Genomic DNA, 26978 nt, shown 5'->3' on the forward strand with positions numbered 1-26978 from the left:
TATATATTTATCCGGGGTAATGCCCCGAAGTATTTGTATTTGAAGGCCAGCGATAGGACACTTTGAGGAAGCATAGAATAGTATTTTTATTTTTACTTTTACTTTTATTTTATTTTATTAGGTGGGGACGACCTCGAGCCTCTTATGTGTTAATTTTCTCATTTCTCTGTTTATTACCTCAATTCGAATATTTTAAAATCCGACTAGATCAAGTATGCAACCATGACTTTCACGGGACTTGGGGAGTGCCTAACATCTTCTCCCCGAGTCAAATGAACCCCCTTACCCGAATCTTTGGTGTAGACTTAGTTTTGGAGTCCAAAGTGTTTTAAAAGGAAAAAATTATTTTTTTTTCAAAAACGGTGACTTGGCACACAGAAACCAATGTCAGGTGGCGACTCTGAAAAATCCTTTTAAACACAATATTTTGTCACTTTCATAACTGAAACCCTTTTTGAGCTTCAAAATCACTTTTATTATTTTAAGAGGGGTTGGTGAGGTTTAAAAAAAGGGGTGTGACATGCACTGTGGAGTGTGGTGTGCTCATACCACACTCCTGCATATTTTTGTGTGCAAATCCATGTATTGATCGGTAGTAGCATTGTGAATCCTTGCCGAGGAGACTCAAGGTAAACCTGCTGCTGCGTTCACAGGCTTCGGAGTCACCTTCTTACTTTGTATTCAAAAATGTTTTTACTCATTTCCAAACAGTTGTATGTAGAGCTTATGACATGTACTACCGGGTTTTGGGAATATGTTTATTGTATAAAGAATTAATTTCAAAAATTTTTAGATGTTATTTATTATTGTTGTTATTCCGTAAATATTAGACTTACCTAGTCCTTATGACTAGGTGCCATCACGATACCCAACGGAGGGGAAATTGTATCGTGACAAGTTGGTATCAGAGCTATAGGTTCATAGGTGCTACGAGTCATAAGCGAGTTTAGTAGAGTCTTGCGGATCGGGAATATGTTTATTGTTTTGGGAATATGTTTATTGTATAAAGAATTAATTTCAAAAATTTTTTAGATGTTATTTATTATTGTTGTTATTCCGTAAATATTAGACTTACCTAGTCCTTATGACTAGGTGCCATCACGATACCCAACGGAGGGGAAATTGTGTCGTGACAAGTTGGTATCAGAGCTATAGGTTCATAGGTGCTACGAGTCATAAGCGAGTTTAGTAGAGTCTTGCGGATCGGTACGGAGATGTCTGTACTTATCTTCAAGAGGCTACAGAACTATTAGGACAATTTCACTTCCTTCATTCCTATCGTGCGAGTTCTTTGATCTTGAAGTTTGAAATTTATCATTACATTCTCTCTGAAATGGTGAGGACACGAGCTGCGGTTCCTAATGATGTTACCCCCGGAGCATATGTCGCCAGGGTCAGAGGCAGAGGCCGACGAGGAGCATGAGCCACAACTAGGGCACCTACTAGAGCAGCAGATGTGGAGCTGCCAAAAGTTCCAGTTCGGGCGAAGGGGTAGATACCGGAGGAGCCTGCTGTTACCCCCGGACTTTATGAGACTTAAGCACAGTTCCTGAGCATATTTTTGGTACATTGGCTCGGGCGGGGTTATTTCCGGTTGCACCAGTTACTTCACAGACCGGGGGAGGAGCCCACACCCCAGCCGCCCACACTCTAGAGCAGCGAGTTCACTTTGGTCAGGTTCCAGGTGTCATGGTGACACAACCTGTGGTTCCAGTTCAGCTCATGGTCAGAGCAGCAGCATCCGAGGAAGGGCAGCTTAGATTTGCAAGGTTCAAGAGATAGAACCCTCCTACATTCAGTGATTTGGCTTCAAATAGTGCACATGATTTTATGGAGGAGTGCCATAGCATCCTCCATACTATGGATATTGTTGAGACGAGTGGGGTTGTTTTTACTACGTTCCAGCTTAAGGGAGCGGCTTATCAGTGGTGGCGGACATATGAGTTTGGTAGCCCGGCTGATGCAACTTCACTTACATGGGTTCAGTTTCCAGAGATATTTTTTAGAAAGTTTGTACCTCAATCCCTTCGGGATGCATGGCGCGCAGAGTTTGAGCAGTTGCGCCAGGCACTATGTCAGTATTAGAGTATGCCGTCAGATTTAGTGATTTGGCCAGTCATGCACCTGCCTCGGATGCTACAGTTAGAGGGCGGGTCCGTAGATTCATTGAGGGGCTCAAGCATGATATTCGGTTCAGCATGGCTCGAGAGTTGGAGTCATATGTTTTGTTTCAGCAGGTGGTAGGGGTCACTCGCCGGTTAGAGGGCATGTGGGGCCGGGAACGAGAGGACAAACGAGATCAGGAGAGAGAGTACAGGAAGGCGAGGAGGCCTCGTAGACCGGAGAGATCTTCTAGTCCTTATTTTGGAGGCAGGGTACGACATGGTAGAGGTTTTGTGGGTCAGCTAGTTCAGTTTGCACTTCTGGCTTCGCGTAGTGTTTCAGGTGCTCATGGGTCTCAAAGTACTTGTATTGCACAGTTTCCAAGTCAGCAGAGAGGTTGCTTTGAGTGTGGAGATATCAGCCACACGGTACGAGATTGTCCTAGGCTTCGGACAGGTGTGTCACAGCGAGTTATTCAGGTGAGTAGAGGGCGCCCAAGAGGCGGAGGCCCGGCCCGTTTATGTGTTTCATATAGTAGGCTGGAGGTCGTTGTGCCAGGTGTTATCATACAAGTATGCTTTGATCTATTATAGAGGGGCACCATTCGTATTTCATTATGGTTCTGCTGGTCGGGACGAGTTCCCTTATTTGTTTCTTTATTTATGAATGAGTTTCATGCCTTACACTCTATTTTTGCGTTTACTCCCGTTGGGAGATTCTATGAGTGGTAGCCCATGTCTATCGTTGTTTTTATTCATCATTAAGAGTGGTGATACTAAAGTGAGTCCTTGTTGTTCATCATGGTAGGCTTGATGTGATTTTCCTGAGTATTTTGGTTACGAGCTGTGATTTGATACTCCATCGGGGTAAGAGTTTAGTGGGTGTTGTGATTTTTTTTTTGTGCCCGTGGTGTTAGTTGTGGCTTGGTGATTCGGGTGTCTATTTATGAGGTCTTCATGTTTCTTGCATTATTATTAGTGTTATGGAGGTTTGAAACAGAGTTCTATCAGATATGAGGCTAATTGCCGGTGCTGGGTTGATTTCGGGTAGCTATTGTGATCAGAGGTGTTATTATGGGACTATGTGTGGTGTGTTATATTGCGTGGTCGTACCTTGTGGATGTAGGAATGAGTTGATGCAGCTGGTTGAGACTGATACCGGATGTGGATTTAGAATCGGGTCTTTGGAAATGAATGGGAGGTGAGAATTTGAGGTATGAGGCTTATCGGTGGTGGTAGCAAGGCTAAATTGCAATTGAGATATTGTCGTTAGACTTGTGTAGATTGGGGTGATGTGGGATCACCCGCGGGTGTATGTTGAAAGTGTGCATTGAGTGATTTGAGGACTTCGAGGCGAGTCTTGACACGTTCGAGGACGAACATTTGTTTTAAGAGGGGGAGAGTGTAACATTCTGGTCGGTTGTTTTGAGAATTCAAGTTCCGTTCGGCGGCATAAGGTCTTGTACAACCTCGTATGGTGATTTTGAACATAGGCGTGCCTCCGGATTTGGGTTTGGAGGTCTGTAGGGTAACTCGAGGCATTTCGGCGAAAGTTGAAGTTGAATAGTGGAAAGGTTTGACCAATGGTTGACTTTGGAGATACCGGGATCGGAACGCGATTCCGAGAGTTGGAACAACTCCTTTATGTCAATTGGGACTTGTCTGCAAAATTTGGAGTCGTTCCGGGTTGAATTGATATGTTTCGGGACGAGTTTTAGAAGTTGGAATATATGAAAGTTCATAAGCTCGATTCATGGTGCGATTCGTACTTTCGTCGTGGTTTGATGTGATTTGAGACCTCGAGCGGGTCCGTGTTAGGGTATATAAGTTGTTGGTATGCTTGGACGGGGTCCCGAGGGCCCCGGGTGTGTTCCGGGGTGAGTTTTGAGCGAGTCCGGGCATTATCGGAACTCAGGCATGGTTATGGTGCTTTGAATTCGCGGACCTCAGCAGAACTTCGCGGTCCTCGGCTTAATTTTGCGGTCCTCGGCATAATTTTGCGAACCGCATAATTTTCGTCGCGGCCACACTCCAGGGGATGTTCTGCAGATCCGCTGGTCCGACTTCGGAAGTCTATATCTTTTGATCTACAAGGAATTTTGAGATGATTCAAAAACGTAAATTGTATCCCTTCGTGTCTAGTTTCCAGAAAGGTAAAGAAATTGTCATTTGTACATTTGAAAGAAAATTATGGCCAAAATAATAAAGCTTGTCAGTGCAGCCACCCGCACCATTTTTTCGCAACCGCGGGAGCTGGAAGGCGTGGCCGCGCTTGGAATTTTGTGGACCGCATAGTGGATTTCAGAGGGTACGCTATATAAAGGGGTTTTAGGGCATTATTTTCACATTTTGGGCCTATGGAACTCGGTTTGTGGCGATTTTTCGTGGGTTGTGATGACCAAAAGAGTCATCTTATATTTGAGAACTCGATTCCCAGTTCCGAGGTCTTCAAAACCTCATTTTATTTCTCCTCAATTTGTGTGCGCAGTCCGGGCGTGTTTCTGGAAAGCTTTTATGTGGGAAAAAATTGATGAAATAATAGTTTTTGGCCTAAAGAGTTGATTTTAGTTGACTTCGATCAACGTTTTGAGTAAATGGACCCCGATCTGTGTTTTGACGGTCTCGGTGAGTCCGTAGTAAAATATTGGACCTGGTCGTATGTCCGGAATTGAATTCCGAGTTACCTAGCCCGAGAAATAAATTTTTGATGAAAATTGTAAGACTAAAATTATTATGGTTTTAAGAATTTGGTTAATATTTGAACTTGTTGGTATCGGGTCCGTATTTTGGTTCCGGAGCCCGTTATAGGTCCGTTATGATATTTATACCTTATCTGTGAAATTTGGTGAGAAACGGAACTGCATTGGCGTGATTCGGACCTTCGGTTGAGAAAACAGAAGTTTTAAAATTTTCTTGAAAATTTCATGCAATTTGGTGCTAAATTCGTAGTTCTAGGTGTTATTTTGGCGACTTGATCGTGCGAGCAAGTCCGTATGATGTTTTTAGACTTGGGTGCATGTTTGGTTTGGAGCCCCGAGGGCTCGGGTGAGTTTCGGATAGGCTTCGGGATGTTTTGGACTTAAGAAAATTCTGGTTTTCTGTAGGTTCAGCACTTGTTGGTTTCCTTCTTCACGTTCACGATGCTTCTCACGTTAACTTGAAGGACTGGTCGCGAAAGCGGAGCGTTGGGGCATTACCCTTCGCGAACGCGGCTAGGCTTCCGCGAATGCGAAGTATTGGGACCTGGGGGAGGGGAATTATACTCTTCGCGAACGCGGCACATGGCTCGCGAACGCGGAGGCTGGTGAGAATAAGCCTTCGCGAACGCGAAGGCTACTAGAGCCGCTGCTTCGCGATCACGTCAGACCCTTCCCGAACGCGAAGAAGGTCTGACGCCAGTGTATTAAAACAGAACCAGCACGGGATTTTTTCAAAAATTTCACAACTCTTTCATTAGAACTCGACCTAGGAGCAATTTTGAAGAGGGGATTCAACACCAAATCATTGGTTTGTGTTCTTTAACTCGTTTTCTTCAATTTCCATCATCACCAATGAATTCCTAGTCCTAAATCTTGTTCTTTAAGGGTAGAAAATTAGGGATTTTGGGAGAATTGGGGATTTTGCAAATTTGGGGATTTAGACCTCTATTTGGGGTCGGATTCCAGAAATAATTACATAGCTCGGTGGTGAATGGGTGAATGAGTTTTGGTCCGAACCTCAAGTTTTGCCCAAGCGGACCCGGGGTCGGTTTTTAACTTTTTGGGGAAATGTTGGGAAACTTATAATTATGCATTGGAATTGACTTCTTTAGCGATAACTGATGTTATTATGTTAATTATAACTAGATACGAGTGGTTCGAAGGTGAAAACTAGAGGAAAATGAGTAATTGAGCAGTGAGTGGCATGCGGATCGAGGTAAGTGTTGTGTCTAACTTTGACTCGAGGGATTAAGGATCCCCGACTTAATTGCTATGTGAAAAATCCATGTGAGTGGCGTATAGGTGAGGTGACGAGTACGTATGCGCCGCCAAATTATCTGTTTTGCCTGTTCCTTTCCCCGTTCTTAATATATTATTTTTCCTGTCTTAGCTGCTACATGCTTATTGGTACTTCCATGTTTAATTGCTACTTGGTAGACATTGTTTTTTCATTATTGAAGGTATTAGCTATCCCCTAGTTTCATTGTATCATACTATTAGTTTAAGCTGGTTTATCGGTGTTTCGTGGTACATTTTGGTTGGTCTCGCTTTGTAGTATTAATTGAGTGAAGTTTCATAATTGTATAGCCTTCTATTTGCTTTGGTTTGAGGCTTAATATTGTGGAGGGTTTTGAGCTAAATTTTGAAATTCCTATTCTTATTGTGTGATTGGTACTGATATGGTGAGATCGGGTTGTGCGCCGTAACAAGAGGAATAATGGTGATAGATTGAGAAGGAATAAGGGTTGAATGTTATTGTCTGGTGGGATCGGGTTGCACACCGCAACAGGAGTAGTAAGGGTGGTATGTTGAGGAGAAATAAGGGTGAATTACTATTGTACGGTGGGATCGGGTTGCACGCCGCAACAGGAGGAATAAAGGTGGACTGAAATGGAGTAATAAGGGTGAATATTCATATTGATATTGATTATATGGTGGGATCGGGATGCGCACCGCATCAGTTTAAGTGTATATGTACCTTTCATCTACGGTGCAAGTTATTCTGTAATTTGGCTTTACATTTAAGGAATGGTTATAACTGGTTACTGATGAGATACCGGAGTTCTTTGTTCTTTCCTTGTAAGTTACTATTTATTTGTTCCGTTCTTCTTTCTGTTTTATTATGCAATGTATGCAGGTAATATTGTAACTGCCCCGCCGTAGCCTCGTCGAGGTTAGGCTCGGCACTTACCAGTACATGGGGTCGGTTGTACTGATACTGCACTCTGCACTTTCTGTGCAGATTTTGGAGCTGGTAGTGGCTGATCGAGAGGTCGGTTGCGGGCATTTCATCTAGGAGACCCAAGGTAGTCCTGCTGGCGTCCGCAGGCCCTGGCGTCCCCTTTTACATCTCTATATTGCTGTTTTTCTTTACTTCCAAAACATATGTAATATCTTTCAAACCGATGTTTGTAGATATTCATAGTATGTTCGTGGATTGTGACACCAGATTCTGGGTAGTAGTAATAGCTATGGTATTGTTAATAGTATATATACAAAAGGTTATTTACGTACTTCCGCATTTTCTTCTACTTGATTTAGTTTGTTAATTTTAATCTATGAAAGGTAAAGGAAAAAGGTTAATAAAACTCTAACGTTGGCTTGCCTAGCAAGTGTGATGTTAGGCGCCATCACGGTCCCGAGGGCGGGAATTCCGGGTCGTGTCATTTTTGTTAACTAATTAATTGAGAATTCAATGTTAATGATTTTTTTTTGTAATCTCAATAATTTATAACTTTCTCATAGTAGTGTTTAACAACATTTTGTCACGACCCAATTTCCATCCCGGTCGTGATGGCGCCTCTCGTGAAGACAAGGCCAGCCAACTAACCCAAATCCTTTCACTTTAACAATTATTAAACATAAATGAATAGATAAATACAGCCTAACGACAATAATAACCAGTATTTACAACCCAACACAACCCGACCGGGGTGTCACAAGTCACGAGCATCTAACGAAACCTTAACACAACTACAGGCCAATAAATATATACAAGTAAAATTTTTAGAAAACAAAAGACAACATCCGGTGCCGCGAACGCTGGCGGTCACCTTGCTCAACTACAATAACAATACCTTCAATCCGCTAATAACCCGCTACCGGGTGAACGATACCTGCAACTGCACGCGAGGTGCAGTGAGTAAAGTGAGTACTTCCAACTCAGTGAGTAATAAACATATATAATGGCTCAAAGTAAGAAATTCCGAAATATTACAATATAAAGCTATAATCAGTGATTCAGCACATAAAACGATGGAACAACAACAATACCAGGACAAGTAAGACAAATAGGTATAAATGCATGAATGCAATGCAATTCACATGACCGCTGCGGCGCGCAGCCCGATCCATTTGGGTACCCGCGCTCACTGTGGGGGTTCAGACTCCGGAGGGGCTCCTACAGCCCAAGCACAATATCATCGTAGCATTCGATGTGGCCTGCAGCCCGATCCACACTCAGTCCAGATATATATATGCATGCAAGCCACTCGGGCACAGTCAAATTATTCATTTTTAGTTTCAATTATTAGGAATTATAGAGCTATGTGTTTAAACCTTTATTTATTTACTAAACATTTCGAGGCAGTGTCTAACTCAGGACTGATATCATGAAATATGCTAAGCATCATGGACGCAGTGATAACGATCCCTGAAGGATGCACATGATAGGCACAAAGCCCCAAACATATTCATAAAATCCAAGTAGGATGATTACCAAACAATTTCTAGTCAAGAACACAGTACGAACATCAATCGGAAGGGACTAGGTCACAATCCCCAGTCACAATCGACCCCGCACTCGTCATAGAGTACGTGTCTCACCTCAATATAGCGTCACAATGTGATATACCGGGGTTTCAAACCCTCAGGTCATCATCTACATCTATTACTCACCTCAAGCCGGCCACAAGTCTAGCTCGCTATTCCTTTGCCTTTCAAATCAACCTCTTCGCACGCCGAATCTGATTAAAATCACAACGAATACATTACAATAGGCTAAAGAAACATAACCCAATCGAAAAGACTCGAAAAACACCAAAATTCACTAAGTTGGCAAAACTCGAGCCCCGGGCCCACTTCTCGAAAAGTTACGAAATTTACATCACTGGATTCCTCGTCTCGCCACGAGTCTACACATACCAATTTTACCAAATCGGAGTTCAAATGCCCTTTCAAAATCCATTTTTACATCACAACTTTTCAAGCCCTAGCTTGACCCGTTTTTGATGAATTTTCTACAATTTACATGTAATTTCTACCATAAACTCGAATATTTAGACCAAGGAACTTACCTCCAATTGATTCTCAGTCAAAGCCCTCGAAAATTCTCGCTCAAAGCTCTCAAAACCGCTTAAAATGGTAGAAACCAACTCTTGTTCGTGGATGAAATTTAATATTTTAAACCCTTCTACAACAGTTGTTTTCCGCTTCTGCGGTCCCGCTTCCGCTTATGTGGGACCGCTTCTGCGGTCAGAAGTCCGCTTAAGCGGTTTTCATAAAAACCGCCCTTTTTTGCTTATGCGCCTCCAGATGCGCTTCTGCGGTTCTCTCAACAACCGCTTCTGCAGTAAAATATCCGCTTATGCGGACCCGCTGAAGCGACCATCCTTCTGCTTTTGCGGAAATTCCCTAACCCAGGCCTGACCGCTTCTGCGGGCACTCACCCGCTTCTGCGGAACCGCTTCTGCGGTCCATTTTTGCAGAAGCGGAAATATCAGATGACAGCAGCAACAGACCTGCAACACACCTCAAAACCTCTCGTTCAACCACTCGAATTCACCCCGAGGCCCCCGGGACCTCAACCAAAAATACCAATACATCCTAAAACCTCATTCAAACTTGTTCTCATCCTCAAAACACATCAAACAATGCTAAAAACATCAAATCACATCGAATTCAAGCCTAAGTTTCTTAAAAACTTCCGAATTACACATTCGATCAAAAACCCGACCAAAACACCTCCAAATGACCTGAAATTTTGCACACATATCCAAAATTACCTAACGGAGCTACTGCAACTCTCGGAATTCCATTCCGACCCTCGGATCAAAATCTCACCTATCCACCGGAATTCGCCAAAATGCCAACTTTGCCAATTCAAGCCTAATCCTACTCCGGACCTCCAAAATCACTTCCGATCGCACTCCTAAGTCATAAATCACCTCCCGAAGCTAACCGAATCACCGTAATTCACATCCGAGCCTTCTAACTAATAAGTCAACGTTCGGTTGACTTTTCCAAACCAAACCTTCCTTAAAGAGACTAAGTGTCTCATTTCCTATCCAAACCAATTCAATTCAACTCTAAATCATCCGTTGCTGATAATAAAACATGAAAGAGCAATAAATGGGGGAAACGGGGCTATAATACATGAGACAACGGGTCGGATCGTCATTTGTACCCAATGAAAGAGTAATTAAATTACTTAGTTATATATATTTGGGTATATATTACTTGGTGAATCACATTAGCAAACCATACTGATCATCAAGTACTTATGTTATACAAATAAGAATCTCCAAAATAATCAATACATAATTTCAGCGTAATAAGAGGTTAACTACTCAAACAACTAGATATAGTTGTAATACAATAGGAGAGTTAAACAGATAGCAACTGACATAAAAAAAAAGGAACAGAAGTACTTGTAACTTAAAACAAGAGCGAAGACCTGAAGAAAAAAATTAACTATTATTAGAATAAAAAAAATAATAAAGAACGATGATAAATAAAGAACGATGATAAAAAACGAATGAAGGAGTTGGCATAACAAAGATAAATAATACTATTTTCCACGCTCGAAAACAACCAATATTATACAGCTAATTGGAGATAAGTAATTAGAATTTGAATTAAAAATTAAAGTAGAAGAAATAATGAAACAAAAGGAAGGCAAAACCTATACCTGACATTGGAGTTGGAAGCGACAGAAGGAAAAAAAGTGACAAAGACATAGGTTATAGGTTGGAGTTAAAATAAAAATTAAAAGTAAAAAGTAAAATAGAATTATAAAGTAATGAGTTAGGACATAATTGGCAAGAAAAATAGGAAACAATTCCACCACACCAAATTGGTTGTTTAGAAAAATGGGACTTTTCACTGTTCCAGAACAATGGATTTAACAATACAATACAATCAATTTTAACTAAACAATCAAAACAAATATTGTTTTGGGATAACAATACAATACGATACAATGTATAACAACCCTCCAAACAAGCAGTTAAAATAAAAGGAGCCTATTTTCTTTAGATAATATTATAAAATGGGACAAATATTAAATACCGGGACAACATGGGCACTATCCGTGCAAATTCTTGAGTTTCCAACATCATATCATACTATATTATAAGTATGATTTATGAAGTCCCAATTTAAAGATTGAATTACAGAAAACTCCTTCAAAGGTTAATTGACTATTATAAACTTTATTAAATGTTAAAGTTTAGGCCCAATATAATTTATTGCTACAGTGAGAGGAACTCAACGATAGCCTTCTTACCTCTTAGCTAAGGACCTTTCGTTTGCTTTGTCATCATGCTTTTTCCCTCGGTTAAGAAAGGAATCAACAACTTATATAAATCGACTTTTAAAAGAAGAAATAGTTGAGGAAAGCAGTAAAATTGTAAGTTTAACATGTAAGTTCATTGTCTTTTTCTATGAGTGTTCATGAAATTGCATATTAGTATTATTTATGTAATTTTTTATTAAGCAACACCGTCGACTATTATTTATTATGAAATAGTATTTATTTTATCTTTTTTTTATAATCATATATAGACTCTTGTGCCATAAAAGAAATATTAAGCAGTAGAGTTTTTCTCCCTTCAACTTTCATTTCCTATTTAAATTTTCTTCATTTTCTTTTTCAGAATTTTTCCTTTTCTGATATGATAATCTTGGAATTAATTAGGTTAATTTAATATGATGATTTTATAAAAATAATTAAAGTATTAGTGTAATTTATTGGATTACTTTATTTATAAGGCACATATTGACATTGAAGAGATATGAAAATGAAGCAATCACTCCACTGAGGAATACTTTATACACTAGACTTATAATATGTGAATTTTAAAGAATTTATCATGATTATATATCTATTTTATTCCATTTTGTCGAAAGTTTTGGTAGGTATTGTTCAATTAAATAAGTGGAGGACAGTGCGTGGTAGATGAGATACATATAACTATTAATATTATGATTTTTCGTTCCTTTTAAATACTTACATGCGATGTGTCAGTTATAATAGCATATAGATTAAATGTATTAATTGTAAATTATTGTTGTTATATATAAAGTTATATTTTTTTTTAGATATAATCTATCTTGCTGGGATAAAATGGTGTATATATATATATATATATATATATAAATTACAAACTTTGGTAATTGTAGCAAAGCCATAAGTCAAAATAAGATATCTTTAAAATATTTATTTAAGAATTCAAATACATTATTTAGTAATATATGCAATTTTTTAAAATTGTATACTAAATTACATGGGATACACGCGCAAAACGCATTGCACTTTAGCTGTTTAGCATAACGTAACTTCAAGGTCTGAATTTGAAAATGTTAGATCTCTAATTTCAGTTTCTGATATGCATGTCTGAATTTAATTACAAGGGGACTAAACTTTAAAAACTTTGCAGTTATTTTATAATCTCTCTTCACTTTTATTTATCTACGTTGAACTTTCACGTCCATTAAAAAATAAATAAATAAAATATATATGTTGCTCCCAAACGCACATGCAAGTATACGTGGTGGACAAGTAATATAGGATTGTAAATCCAGATATCGTACCCACATGGACTTGTGATTAACTATCAACTAAATTAAACCAAATAATTAATCTATTCAAGTGAATCATAACGTATGAATATTTAACTAAATTTAATCTAGAGTAACAAATTAAGAGATTAAAGAAAACAAGTCGGCGATATTAGAGACGAATTCAATGTGAATGAATATTCTAGAGCTATAGGTTAGCTAACAATCCCGTTGAGTTTTTCACTTAAATCGTCTAATTAGTTTATCTGGTTTATTGGTTGACAGGGTTAATATTGATCGTAGCCTTGTCCCGAAGTACAAAAGGCATATTCAAGTTAACCTAACGCCTATATTCCTATGCAATTAGAATTAACAAGAACGAATTTATAATTCCCATATAATAACCAAGCAAGGCGACTAGGTATATTCCTATCCTAACCGCAAATCCCCCCTCCCCCCCCCCCCTCAAAGTTAAGATCTTGCTCTACTCAATCTTATATGCAATCTAGAATTCCCTCTCCCGAGTTCAATTCTAGATTCGTAGATAGTATTTAATTAGTGATCAAGCAATCAAATTATTAAGCGCAAGATTGAATAAATAAACCAATATGATAAAATAATAAGAACAATTTAAGCTTCAAACTACAACGTTCGTGTAGCACCCAAAACTCTAGAACGAATAAACTATGAGATTAAAAGAAGAGAAAAGAAGAAAAACTAGTTAGAAGCCTCCTCCAAGCGTGGTGTATGTTCCCCCACGTCTCCTCTCCAAAATAGTCTCCCTAGGTCTAAGATGTGTCAAAAGTCCTCAAAATAGCATTTTTATATGTATTTATACCAAGTAGGGTCGGGCCCTGTCACGACCCTAAACCCGGACTCGGTCGTGATGGCGCCTCTCGTGAAGACAAGGCCAGCCGACATACTTCCAATTCACTTTAAGCAATTAAAATAATAAATACTAAGTCTTTATAGAAATAAAATCCTAAAATAAACAGTGAACAATGCAACTTGCGAAAACAAAACCAACACAACCCGACATTGGGGTATCACCAGTCATGAGCATCTAACATAAGTCTCAAAAAGTGGGAAAAGGGACTACACAGTCTATTACAAAAATCCAGAACTAGGAACAGAAATAATGATATGAGGGAGAAACACTGGGCCGCGAACACCAAGCAGTTACCTAGTAAATCTCCGAAGATATGTGGGAACTATCAACCCTCAGTAGCAGGACCTGTAGCACCCGAATTTGCACACAGGGGTGCAGGGAGTAAAGTGAGTACTCCACTAAGTGAGTAATAACAATAAATGAAGACTGAGCGATATAAAATCACGTTACAACAATAAGCTATAAGAGGCAGAATAAAACCAGTAAACACAATTAAGCAGTGAAATCTCATAAAACACCTTTTTAAACAGTTTCAACAAGTATAGAAAGAGCAGCTTGGAAAGGTAAAACACATAAGAACTGCCCCTCGGGCATAGTACACAACAGAATCAGCCCCTCGGGCAATATCACAGAACAATACCAGCCCCTCGGGCATAGTAAACAACAGAATCAGCCCCTCGGGCAATATCACAGAACAATACCAGCCCCTCGGGCTATATCTCATATCATCATGGGTACCCGCGCTCACTGGAGGTGTACAAACTCCGGGAGGGCCCCCTTACGGCCCAAGCCATCTCGTGGCATCATAAACAGGCTCTCGGCCTCATATCAATTAAAAGCCACCTCGTGGCGTACAATCTCAGGCCCTCGGCCTCATTATCATAGTCAGTATATCACCGCTGCGGCGTGCAGCCCGACTCAAAATTATCCTCACAATACAGGCCCTCGGCCTTACTCAGTCAGAATCACATAAGCCCCTCGGGCAACAGTAAAACATGATACTCAGCTCAAAATATCTTTTAAAATATCATTTAAAGTGATTAAAACAGAGTAACATGGCTGAGTTTTGAAAATCGTAAAATATGGCATGACTGAGCACAAGTACGAAATCAAACAGTGAGGAAAAATATCAGTAAAGATCCCCTAAGGGTCCAAACAGTTGGCATGAAGCCCAAATATGGCATTTAGTCCAAACTATAATAATATCAAACAATTAGCTATCAAATACGCAGTAAAATAGTCATTCGGGATGGACTAAGTCACAGTCCCCAACGGTGCACGACCCCACGCTCGTCATCTAGCGTGTGTGTCACCTCAACATAGCCGAACATTGTGTAATCTGGGGTTTCATACCCTCACGACAGCGTTTAAAATCATTACTCACCTCAATCCGGCCCGAAATCTAGCTCGCAATGCTTTTGCCCCTCGAATCGGCCTCCGGATGCTCCGAATCTACCAAAATCAGAATGTAATCATCAAAATATGCTAAAGGGACAAAGCCCACTCGAAAATAATCGAAAAACCATGCAAATCCCGAAATTATCAAAACCCGACCCCCGAGCCCACGTCTCGGAATTCGATAAATTTTACGTCATTAGATTCCTTATCTCCCCACGAGTTCATACATATCAAAAGTTCCAAAATTCGATCACAAATGGTCTTTCAAATCCTCAATCAAAGGCCTAAGTTTCTTTCTCCATTTTTGGCTTAAATTTCCATTAATTTCAGCCCCAATCCGTGAATTAATACAATAGAAACGAGTTTTAGGTCCAAATTCCTTACCTCAATGAAGTTCCCTTGAAATCCTTATTCAAAAATCGCTCAAAACTCCCGAAATCGCTTTTAAAAATGGTGAAACCCTCTGAAAATCGCGAAGGAAATAACTTATATGTTCTGGTCCAGGGATTTCTCATCTGTGACCAAAATCCCGCTTTTGCGGTACCGTATTTGCGGTCCTTGAACCGCTTCTGCGGTTTTCACTTAAACCCCATTTTCCGCATCTGCGATGCCTAGCTCGCACCTGCACCATCGCAGGTGCGGTTCTTCTACCGCTTCTGCGGTCCTAGCCAACCTCACCATTTTCCGCTTCTGCGACTCTTATCCGCATCTGCGGTGGTCGCACCTGCGATCCTTCAACCGCAGATGCGGTTATGACAGCAATCAAAAGGCTTCAGTTCTCAAACTCAATTCCAAACGTCCTGTCAACCATCTGAAATCACCCCGAGGCCCCCGGGACCTCAACCAAAAGCACCAACAAGTCTTATACTACCATTCAAACATATACCAACCTTCAAAACATCTCAAACAACATCAAAACCACCAAAACACATCGAATTCAAGCCTAAGGTTCTAAAATCTTCCGCATTCCGCTTTTGATCAAAAAGTATACCAAAACCACGTTAGAATGACCTGAAATTTTGCACACACATCCCAAGTGACATAACGAAGCTACTGCAACTTTCAGAATTCCATTACAACACTTATATCAAAATCTCACCTATCAACCGGAAAACGCCAAAAACTCGATTTCGCCAATTCAAGCCTAAATCTACTCCGGACCTCCAAAACACATTCCGATCACACTCCTAAGTCCCAAATCATCTTCCGAAACTATCCGAACCATCGGAACTCACATCCGATCCCTCTAACACATAAGTCAACATCCGGTTGAGTTTTCCAACCTAAGCCTTCTTAAAAGAGACTAAGTGTCTCCAACCTTCTCAAAACCTTTCCGAACCCGAGCCAACCAACCCGATCACATATAAAACCGATAATTAAAGCAATAAGAAGCAGAAATGGGGGAAAACAGAGCGGTAACTTATGAGACGATCGGCCGGGTCGTCACAGGCACAGACAAAACAACTTCTCCCGCGCGAAATAGGACAATCACTTTGTATAATTTGTACATCCGTGCCGCACGTTGCGTCGCACAGTGTGGTGCAGTAGTGGGAAACTTCAGAGAGTTGTTTTCTGATGCCTGTTGGAAAATTGCACAGGTGCAGCGCACTCTGCGCCGCACTGTATGGCGCTGTATTGAGAATTTGAGAAAATGCAAAACGTGAAAGTTGTAGCCCTTTCAAATAGCTTTTCAAAGATATATTGTGGATCCCAAACGGAGTTCTGAGCAAAAAGTTATGTGCATTTTACTAGACAATACGCCGTATGCCCGCTCGATTCTTCGTTTCGTTCGTAACTATCATATGTTGATCCCCGAACACGATCCCGGCTTAATTCCTTGCGCTTTTACTCAGACGTCAAAGCTCCAAATCACTTGAATTCATTCCATAACACCTACATAGATTGAAATCACTCCTGCAAGGCATAAAACACATATTTAGTGCAAAACACTAGCGATTAAAGCTCAAACCCAATTAAAGTGCAGTAAATTAGAGTGTAATAAGCGACTAAAATACACAATCATAGCCTATCATCAACACCCCTCACTTAACCCATTGCTCGTCCTCGAGCAATCAAACTACACTTTATATAGACACGACCTTTTTAAACAATTCTCCTAACTCATCACACCAAGAATATTTAAAATAGACTAAGCACAATAGTGTAACATTTTCATCTCAAAATTTGACTCACAAGTACCACGCATTATTCGCAACTCACCCACTTACTCTAACATAGAGGTCACTGAAATTACCTTTCCTTCATGAATCAAGTGCCCTCACACAACAAAAGAGAGTAGTTACGCACACAATAAAATTTAAGAACAATCAGGAACTCAAAATAGAAAGAATTCACTCACTCTCAGAAATAATATTCATATGCCACAAAAGATGCACCATAGGTTTGCCCGTAGTATATTACTCTACTAATTGAGCTCATTCAGTCTAGGATCAAGTAGGACTTTATTTGGTTGTAATGTAGGCTGCGGGTCGGGTAGGATACATTTAGATATAATAGTGACTACACCTCCCTAAGCACTTTAATACATACAATTTAACATTGAAAACCCCATACTTATGTCAAACTATAACTCCACCTTCACATCAATATATATTAATTCCCCACTTCTTTAAGAACAATAACATCAAGAGTCACCACTATCAAAGGTTTTTTACAACAATACAACTATTATTTTCTTTTCTTTTCTCTTTTTTTTCAAGTGGCTCTTACTTTTTTTTCAAAACACTGCACATTTCTCCTTATTTCATTAGTTCCACTCAAAAGCCAACCCAACCACTCCACACTTTAACTTTTACACAGTTCATAACAATTCAAGTGCTCATGAGAGGTGAAAAGGTTCAAATAGATAGTTAATTCAAACAATTGGGTAAGGTTTGTAATGCGGTTGCCAAAGAAACATGATTACAGGCTTAAAAGGGTTAACTATGATACATAACAATTAGGCGGATAAAATATATATATTTGGCTCAACAAAGAACGCCTATATCACTTCCAAGACTGAACAAAACTACTATTTCGCTTTGCAAATACACGGGGCAAGTTCTAGACATCAAATGCAATGCACAGAATAACACAAAACCTTACACACACATGACACATAACTCACTCAGGATCGGACTCATCAAGACACTCTAGTCAAAGCAGTTAAGCAAATTTAAGATCATACGATTTAAGGTACTTATACAAGAGTCAAAAATTGAGCCTAAGCGTCACAATCAAAGTACTCATTATTCTCAAGGCACAATAAAGTTAAAAGATATTGCTTCAATTCAATTCTCAACACAAGTTTTCCTAGTTCTAAAAAATAAAAACTAACTATACCCGGTTCAAATAAAACCCCTGGAAAAGAACCGCGGCACAAAGAAAAACCAAGGAAAATTGCTACACTACCTACAAAGAAAATCTTTTTCTCCTTTTTCTTTAGACTTAAATCCCTCAAGAAAACTGTCTAGGAGATCCATCGTCGGAAAAAGTCCAATTTTCTATATATTATTTTTTTAACAAAAAGTCTACACTAAGAACGAGTACTACAACTAAACTAAGATAGCACAGAAAATCAAACAGAAAATCTCCTCACCCCACACTTAAAATTGTGCAATGTCCTCAGTGCACACTAAAAATAATAATAGGGTAAAAGAGACTCCTTGATAGGCCAAAGGCCGAAGTATTAGCAGCTCACGGGATACTCAGACTTCTCCCAGGTATGATCCCTTGTGCGGGTTCCTCACACTTAGTTTCAAACACCTGCTCGCTTTTGCACTCGCCTATTGGCTTTGACTCCATGCTCCTACTCCTACAAGACACAAAAATAATATTACAAAAAAAAATTAACACAATAAAAAAATAAAAACATAAATAAATAGAAGAAAAAGAAAGAAAAAAATAGAATTGGGTTGCCTGCCAACAAGCGCTTGATTTAACGTCGCGGCACGGCGCCATCACTTTCACCACTTTTTCTTCCACTTTGAGGATATGAATTGCGCCCCCAATTTCGCATCAATTTTTCTATCACGTTCTTGGGGCGGTGGTGTAAAAATAAAGGAACCAGGCAATAGATATCGCATCTTACACTTCTTGGCCTTTAAGTGAGGGATGTCGTTTTGTCTCCTTGGTATGGAAAAATTCAGGATATAAACACTTTGTTCCTCATCCATTGACTCCTCCATATGCTCGACTGGATCAATTCCTATGTCACCAACCAAACACAATGTTGAAAAGTGTTTTGAATGAGGTCCAATACGCTCCAACTCCAAAATTGCATAATTTTTGACATCCTCAATTTTGCACTCTTCGTCAAACTTGGCATCATTAATAATATTTTTATCGAATAGTTGGAATTCCTCTTTCTGCTCCACGAGCTGGACTGTATCCACAAAAATTGGTTGTAGGGCATCATACGCCTCAACTTTAACATCATCCACAGGAACATGGTCTGATAATTGGTATTCTTGTCTTAGCTCCTCAATTTGGCCTAGAAGATCTTTTTCAACTTCACACAACTCATCACTAAATTGTTGTACATTACACGCATCAACCTTTGCACTCAATTCTGCATCCAAGTCGCGAATATATCTGCCAAATTGGTCGATCTCTTGTCTAAGATCAGTTCTTCCTTCTATCAGTTGTTCTGTGTTATTTGAAAGGCCATCACGAAGGAACTCATGAGATTTCATCAGTTGAGCTTGTTCCTCTAGCCAAGATTGGCTCACTATATCTGCTTCTTCAAAATTATTTTCCGGTGGGAACTCGCTCTATTCAGCCACTTCCTCCGACTCGACCTTCATTCTCATGATTGCTACACTAATTCTTTGTATAGACTTTCGATTTTCATCTTGTTGCTCGGCTACTTGCCTCAAAATATCCCTAATATATGCATCAGGTTTCATATCCTGCACTTCATTACCCCTATCAAACTCACAAATATTATTAGAAACATCATAATAAGATTCCGAGAAGGATAATAAGAATTAGGACAACCATCCCAATGACCACCTTGACAACCACACACATTACAAAAATTCCATCCATATGATTGAGATTCACAATTTTGCCACAATTCAAGCTTCAAACTACAACGTTCATGTAGTACCCAAAACTCTAGAACTAATAAACTATATGATTAAAGGAAGAGAAGAGAAGAAAACTAGTTAGAAGCCTCCTCCAAGCGTGGTGTGTGTTCCCCCACGTCTCCTCTCCAAAATAGTCTCCCTAGGTCTAAGATGTGTCAAAAGTTCTCAAAATAGCGTTTTTATATGTATTTATACCAAGTAGGGTCGGGCCCTGACAAAAATAACTTCTCCCGCGCGAAATAGGACAATCACTCTGTAAAATTTGTACAGCCGCGCCGCACGCTGCGTCGCACGGTGCGGCGCAGTAGTGGGAAACTTCATAGAGCTGTTTTCTGATGCCCGTTGGAAAATTGCACAGGTGCGCCGCATGCTGCGCCACACTGTGCGGCGCTGTAGTGAGAATTTGCGAAAATGCAAAACATGAAAGTTGTAGCCCTTTCAAATAGCTTTCCAACGATATATTGTGGAGCCCAAACGGAGTTTTGAGCGAAAAGTTATGTGCATTTTACTAGACAATATGCCGTATGCCCGCTCGATTCTTCGTTTCGTTCTTAACTATCATCCGTTGATCCCCGAACACGATCTAGGCTTAATTCCTTGGGCTTTTACCCAAACTTCAAAGCTCCAAATCACTTGAATTCATTCCATAACGCCTACATAGATCGGAATCACTCCTACAAGGCATAAAACACATATTTAGTGCAAAACACTAGCGATTAAAGCTCAAACTCAATTAAAATGCAGTAAATTAGAGTGTAAAAATCGACTAAAATACACAATCATAGCCTATTATCAATATATTATCATATAATCCTTAAAGATGATAATATTTCAAAAAGTCTTGAAAATAATTTTGGAAATGAGTAATTAAAGATAAGGGTAAAACAAGAATTCTTTTTTGATTTGCTAAAATGAACAACTAAATATGTAAAAATATATTTTTAGTATAATAGATAAGTAAAACGCTATTTGTGTGCAGCTCACCCGGTTACAGCTATGCAAATGTGGTCCAATTATGGATCCAGAGGTCCAGCCAAACCAAATCGTACGGCCCAGAATTTTCAATAAATTCACCTTTTCCCCGCCAAGCCTAACGCTTTATTATCCTGGCTGCGTTTGTTTTTCCCGCCATTTCCAGGTTCCTCTCTTCTAGATCTTCATCGCCGCCTGCTGTCTCCACCGCCACCTCCATCCGGTGATTCAACTTTATCGTGAGTTCTATTATAGCTTTGCATTTGTCTATTATCGATTTCCTTAAACCCTAGCTTTTACTCTGCTGAACAAAATGTACAATATTTTTTAATTGCCGTGTCGATAATTTCTATAAATTTGGATAAAAAAATTGTAGGAAAATGACAAGAGAAGAAGTAGAGAACGGAAGAGACTACATGTTAATAGACGGAGAGGACAATGCCGTTCCAGATGGATTTAACGCCGATTATCTAAAAGTTTATTACGGTAAATCTTCGTTTTTGTGCATTTTAACCTGTTTATTTTTACACAGATACGAAATCGGGATTTTAACTTTATGAGTTCGAGTTCGGAATTGTAACACTGCGCATTTGATTTACTGGATTGGAAATTATTATTTGTACTTCCTTAGTGCATTTTTAACACATATACAATGTCACATATAATAGATACTATGATTAGACATCTGTAAATCCATATAGGGGTAAGCTTGAGATCTGTAGAACCTTTAGTTTTAGATAAATCTAATTTGCCAACGATGGACGTGTGATTTCTTACTGGAATAAAATGGGCTTGAGTAGAGAGGAATGGGTACAGATGAGCCATCTGGTCAATTCCGACTAGTTTATGATTGAGATGTAAGTGTAAAGTGACTGACTTCTCAGATGTCCATTTAACAGAATTGAACTTGGTAGTTATCCAGTGGATGTTGATGAAACAAACAGTTGCTACCTGAATGCTTGTTTGGGAATTGTGTACGTACTACCTCTTCAAAATTGAAGCTTTTGAATTGGATTATCTTAAGTACAATCATATGAATAGTGTTCTTATGGTACTTATCAATATATTCTGAAGGATACTTTGACAACTTTTCTGCCTTGAATGCAATTTTGAGTTGGAAAATTCTGAAATTGACGTGATAGAGCTATGTTGTTGCAAAGTTTGTACCTTCCTCAATCCCTCTTCCTTAAATAAGAAATTCTGTCACTATACAGTACTTTTTATTTGGTTTCAAAGCCAATCATAGATTGATTTCTCAAGCTAAGTTTTCTCTGTTGCAGGAAAGCTTTTCCCTTGTGCTGATATGTTCAAGTGGCTGTCTTATGGCAATGGTAAAAGCAGTTTCTCGATAGAGTTTCTCATGTTATATTTCTTCTGTAACATTGTGCTATTGTGGGTTCTCCAGATGGAAAGCATCCAGGTTGTGATCAATCATACTCTGGTCGGAGGGAGTTTTCATTCACATTGGATAATGATATTTACTTGCGATTTCAATCATTTAATACTGCATCTGAGCTGGAAAACGCTATCAAGGAGAAGTGTCCTTTTAAAATAGACATTGGACCTGTCTACAGCGTGGATGTAAGATCTCTGTTATTGTCTTTCTCCCTGCATTGATGCTTCATTTTAGTACCTATGTACAAAACGATTCAGGAAAAAACTACTTATAGTGAATCTGCTGAATTTGTTGCTTTTATGTGGCAGAGGTTCTAACAAAGGTTGTTTTTCCTACTATAACTGCATGTTAGTTCACTTCAAAAGAAAAATGGAGTTTCTTTTAGCTGAAACACTTAAAACAGCTGTACATTAAGTTATTGATATGCTTACTTTCATTTCTAATGCTTCTTCATAGCCTAAGTAGCACCAATTTCTCTGTCTTCTTACTTCTCGGGGAAGATGAGTGTGTTTTTGTGAATCATTAAGTTGTTTCAGCAGGATATATATATTCTAACTTTTTTATTTATTAACACTTAGAATTGTTCTTTTCTGTGTTGCAGCCCTCAAAAAGGCATGCCTATTCACAAGGTGGTGATAATATATTCACGCCTGTGGAAAGAGAGCTTGTGTTTGATATTGTAAGCTCTTGTATCTCTTGTCTCTTTTTGTTTTCTTGAGCTGAGGGTCTTTTGGAAACAACCTCTCTACCCTTCGTGGTAGGGGTAAGGTCTGCGTACACTCTACACTCATTGGGTTGTTGTTGTTGTTGTATTCAAACTTGAAATATCAAATTATCTGCAGAAAAGACACCAATTCATGTTTCAGCTAAAATTTTGTCGAATACATATTTTACTGCAGGATATTTCCGATTATGATGATGTTAGATATTGCTGTTCAGGAGCTGATGTTTGTTTGGAGTGCTGGCCACTAATGACAGTTGCTATCAAGGTCATTGATACTTCTCTCAGAGGTATAGTCTGTATGATATGAAAAAACAATCTTGTCATTTGCCCAAGGAACCATTTTGCACCTTTGATTTCTTTAACTGGGTACTTCTGCAAATGAATGTTGAATAACAGATGACTTTGGGTTTAGTCACATTCTGTGGGTATACAGTGGTAGGCGTGGTGTCCATTGTTGGGTTTGTGACGGAAAAGCAAGAAGGTACTGCTACAATTATAACCAGAAGTGTATTACAATTGCTGTTTGCTCTAGTATTTATTGATATAGTTATCGTCTTGATATTTTACTGGTTTTATATTGTTCTTCTAACCATCATCACAATCAGGTTAAACAATGAACAGCGGGCTGCAATTGCCGATTATTTTCGTGTCTACAAGGTATTTGAGGATGTTTTTACATGCATGCTATCGGAGACTGATGGCTCGAGGTTGTAACAGAAAAGATGTTTTGTTTATCATTCAGGGCAATGAGAATAGCAATAAAAAGGTTTCTCTAATGGGTCCTGCACTTCATCCTTTCCTCGCGTAAGATTTTCTCCATTTAATTCCTTTTCATTTCGGTTTAGGATCTTTTCTGAGTCGTATTCAACCTTTGCAGGAGATCATATACTGATGTCTTACAAGGTTACTTTGAGAAAAGACTTCTATCAAGTCAAAATTTGTTCCTGAATGAGGAGAGGTTTGAGAAGATACTGGAAATGATACCTGACGAATGTATGCAAGTTTACACCTTTCATTACTTGTTTTAATCTCTTTCATTTCGTCGAGTTTTTAGTGAAGTTGAGGTGATTTTGCAGCTATTACATCTGAGCTCCGGGGAAAGTGGCTGTCTAACAAGCGCTCAAAAGAAGATATTAATGTTGTTCGTTGGGAACAACTAAAACATCTGTTATCTAGTAAAAAGGTAGAAATCTTATACTGACCAGTACTTTGGGAGGTTAATGTTTTTCACTGTCTTTTTAATTGCACGACTCAAGTTTGTTCTAATTATTAGTCTTGAAAGCATTGAGATTCTTTTGCTGTGTGTCATTGTTCCATTATCCAAGATCTATCATGTTCCTTCACCAATTGAGTGAGCCATGGTATTGTTTTCGTAATTAGGTAAAAGTTGTGGATGTATTTCTTGCTCTTCTACTATCTGGTTGGGCTTTTCATTGCTTGTACGTCAAGTTTATAATGAAGTGCTTCATCTGTTTCTGTTACCCATGGTTCTGTTTTGCATTTCAGGGCCAGGGTCATCGCAGATGCATCGAAGAGATTGTGTTTTCTTTTACCTATCCAAGACTTGATATGGAGGTTTGTGTTATTTACAGTTTCCTCCCCTTTTTGGGACCTCAGTTCTGCTTATATGGAGTATGAACATTTAAATCTTTTGCATAACACATGGGGATAACATGCTTGTAGAGCAACAAATAAAATGGGACTTGATTATATTTCTTTGATGTTTTACGGCATAAATTCAAACTGAAGATTTGCTTCTTTTACCTCTCAGGTATCAAAGCACATGAATCACTTATTAAAAGCTCCTTTCTGTGTGCACCCTAAAACAGGTATGAATGTATATGCTTGAACCTCAAAGCACCTACAAGACAAGACACTTGAATCATTACAGTTTCTTATCATTGGCTATTTTGTCGTCTCTGATCTTTACATTTTAACAGAATCTTTATGCTTCTTTTTGTTAGGCCGCGTTTGTATTCCTATTGATCCCAATAAGTGTGACGAGCTTGATCCTACTGCTGTTCCAACCCTTTCCAAGGTGAACGACCCTTGAATAGTTTGTCTTTTAGCATTTTCAAGATATCATTGATAAATTCAATTTGTTGATTATTGTACAATATGCTACTATATGAGAAGTAAAATTAAGGTTTCTAATGTCATTTGGAAGACCATATAGAAAAATTGCCTATCATTATGGATGATCAAACTTAATTTTTCAAAACCACAGTAGTTAAGCTTGTTCCTTCCCAAGTCTTCCATAATCAAGTGTTCCATTCAGAAGCAAATGGTTTCCTCATGATCCAACTACTGCTTTGCTACCTCGCCTGATTGGCATACTTTCAGATGTTTAATTAGTCAAGGCTAGTTGTAGTTACGGCAAAAGGTACTGAACCTGGTCAAATGAATTTCTACCCTTATAGTTGAGACCAAACTGTTATTCATTTCCAGTTCCAGTATATTACTGAATATGGTGTAATGCTGTTAATGATCCTATCCATTATTCAGTTATAGCATGGTTAGTGCACCTATGAGATAAGTTAATCATATCGTTATTTTCATCCTTTTGCATCCAGAAGTTGTAAAATTTGGCAGTACATTATCAAATAATTTGAAGTACGTGGTGACACTTTTCTTATTCCAGCTACTATCTTTTTTCCTTCTATTGATACTAATTTGACTGTATTGTAGCTTATTGGAGATCTTAATGCTGGAGGTTTTATAGCAGAAGGGGACAATGGTAAGGAAGAAGGGAACAATAGTATGCTGAATTCTTTCTCTTCTTTTTTACTTGTATTTTTTAGATAATTATTTCTGATCCCCTTTGCTCTTAAAATCAAGTGGTGTCCGAAATAGCAATGATTTACTTGTGGTTCTTAGCTGATATTCCATTAAACTAAAGCATTAATCATTCAGCTATCATAACTTGTGAATTTCACTCTAGCCGGACTATTTACTATCTAAACGTTGAGCCTCTTTGTAATTGTGTCCCTATATTTAACTTGGTTCTATTGCCACGAAATTTATGGTTTTACTCTTTGATGTTCACTTTATCGCAGAATGGGATGGAACATCTTTTGTACAATGTGTTAAATACTTTAAAGAATACTTCTTGGATCCTCTGCTTAAGTCTTGCAAGGTACATCTCAACTACTTGAAATAAATCATCCTTGTATTTATCTTGCCATGCCTGTCCTTTCAATAGTAGTTTATCATACTCGTTCAGAAATTGTGAGCAACTAATAATGTGTTTTAAGCATGTAATTTTTCCTATAACTGCCATCGATTTTTAACATCAAACTCATTGGTGGGGAAACTGACATCGCTCATAACCATGCAGGAGGAGATAGAGACTTCTTATAATGCAAAAGTTAAGCAGTCAAGGAATTCAATTAGCTGGTAGTGTTCTTGTAAGATCTTCAATATACATGTGTTGTTTACAACCCTGCTGGTGATTGTAATTATGTGTTTAGTACTATGTCTTTTGCTTAATTTGTTAGTCCTATAGTCTAATTGAGTGATAAAACTTGTAATATGCTCCCCCCGTGTATTGGGGGTTGTACCAAATGTTAATCTGTAGTTTCCCGCTTGAGACTTGTAGCGTCGAAATCAAATCCTCATTGCAGCTGACAAATCTCAGTAAAACATACGGATTAGCTTCGAATACAACGTTGTCTACCAAGAATATGCAATGATAAGTTTTGTTCATTTAATGAAGTAATGAACTTATAACTGGTTCAGAATAGCATTATCAAAACTCAGAAGATTTTGTTGACTATTGTGGATATGTGGTCTGTGAGACAAATAGTGGGCCTTGGTTCTTTGCATTCTTACGGTTCTAAAGGTGTCAGGCGAGCGTTACTGAGACATCACCATCGCCTGCTTTGATCTCACTGTATTAGATTGATTCACACCAGGTTTCAAGACCATTT

At 38.9% G+C, this 26978-nt stretch overlaps 1 protein-coding gene across 1 annotated transcript; it reads left to right on the plus strand.

Moving 5' to 3' along the window:
• Positions 21029-26763, plus strand: LOC109223839 (DNA primase small subunit). The gene is made up of 17 exons (XM_019388283.1): positions 21029-21168; positions 21306-21415; positions 22210-22260; positions 22335-22510; positions 22927-23004; positions 23225-23336; positions 23446-23530; positions 23655-23706; positions 23792-23853; positions 23927-24042; positions 24126-24232; positions 24556-24624; positions 24821-24878; positions 25014-25087; positions 25738-25786; positions 26106-26185; positions 26387-26763. The coding sequence occupies exons 2-17, from the start codon at positions 21310-21312 to the stop codon at positions 26447-26449; spliced, it is 1338 nt and encodes a 445-aa protein (XP_019243828.1). The 5' UTR covers positions 21029-21168; positions 21306-21309; the 3' UTR covers positions 26450-26763.

Source organism: Nicotiana attenuata, chromosome 3, assembly GCF_001879085.1.
Source record: "Nicotiana attenuata strain UT chromosome 3, NIATTr2, whole genome shotgun sequence".
In the NCBI taxonomy this organism is placed as follows: Eukaryota; Viridiplantae; Streptophyta; class Magnoliopsida; order Solanales; family Solanaceae; genus Nicotiana; species Nicotiana attenuata.

Bases quoted from the DNA above. Each gene is read 5' to 3' on its own strand.
- LOC109223839 (XM_019388283.1), top strand. From the start codon at position 21,310: ATGACAAGAGAAGAAGTAGAGAACGGAAGAGACTACATGTTAATAGAC. The intron at 24,233-24,555 runs GTAGAAATCTTA...TTTGCATTTCAG, and splicing joins ATCTGTTATCTAGTAAAAAG to GGCCAGGGTCATCGCAGATG. The intron at 24,879-25,013 runs GTATGAATGTAT...TCTTTTTGTTAG, and splicing joins CTGTGTGCACCCTAAAACAG to GCCGCGTTTGTATTCCTATT.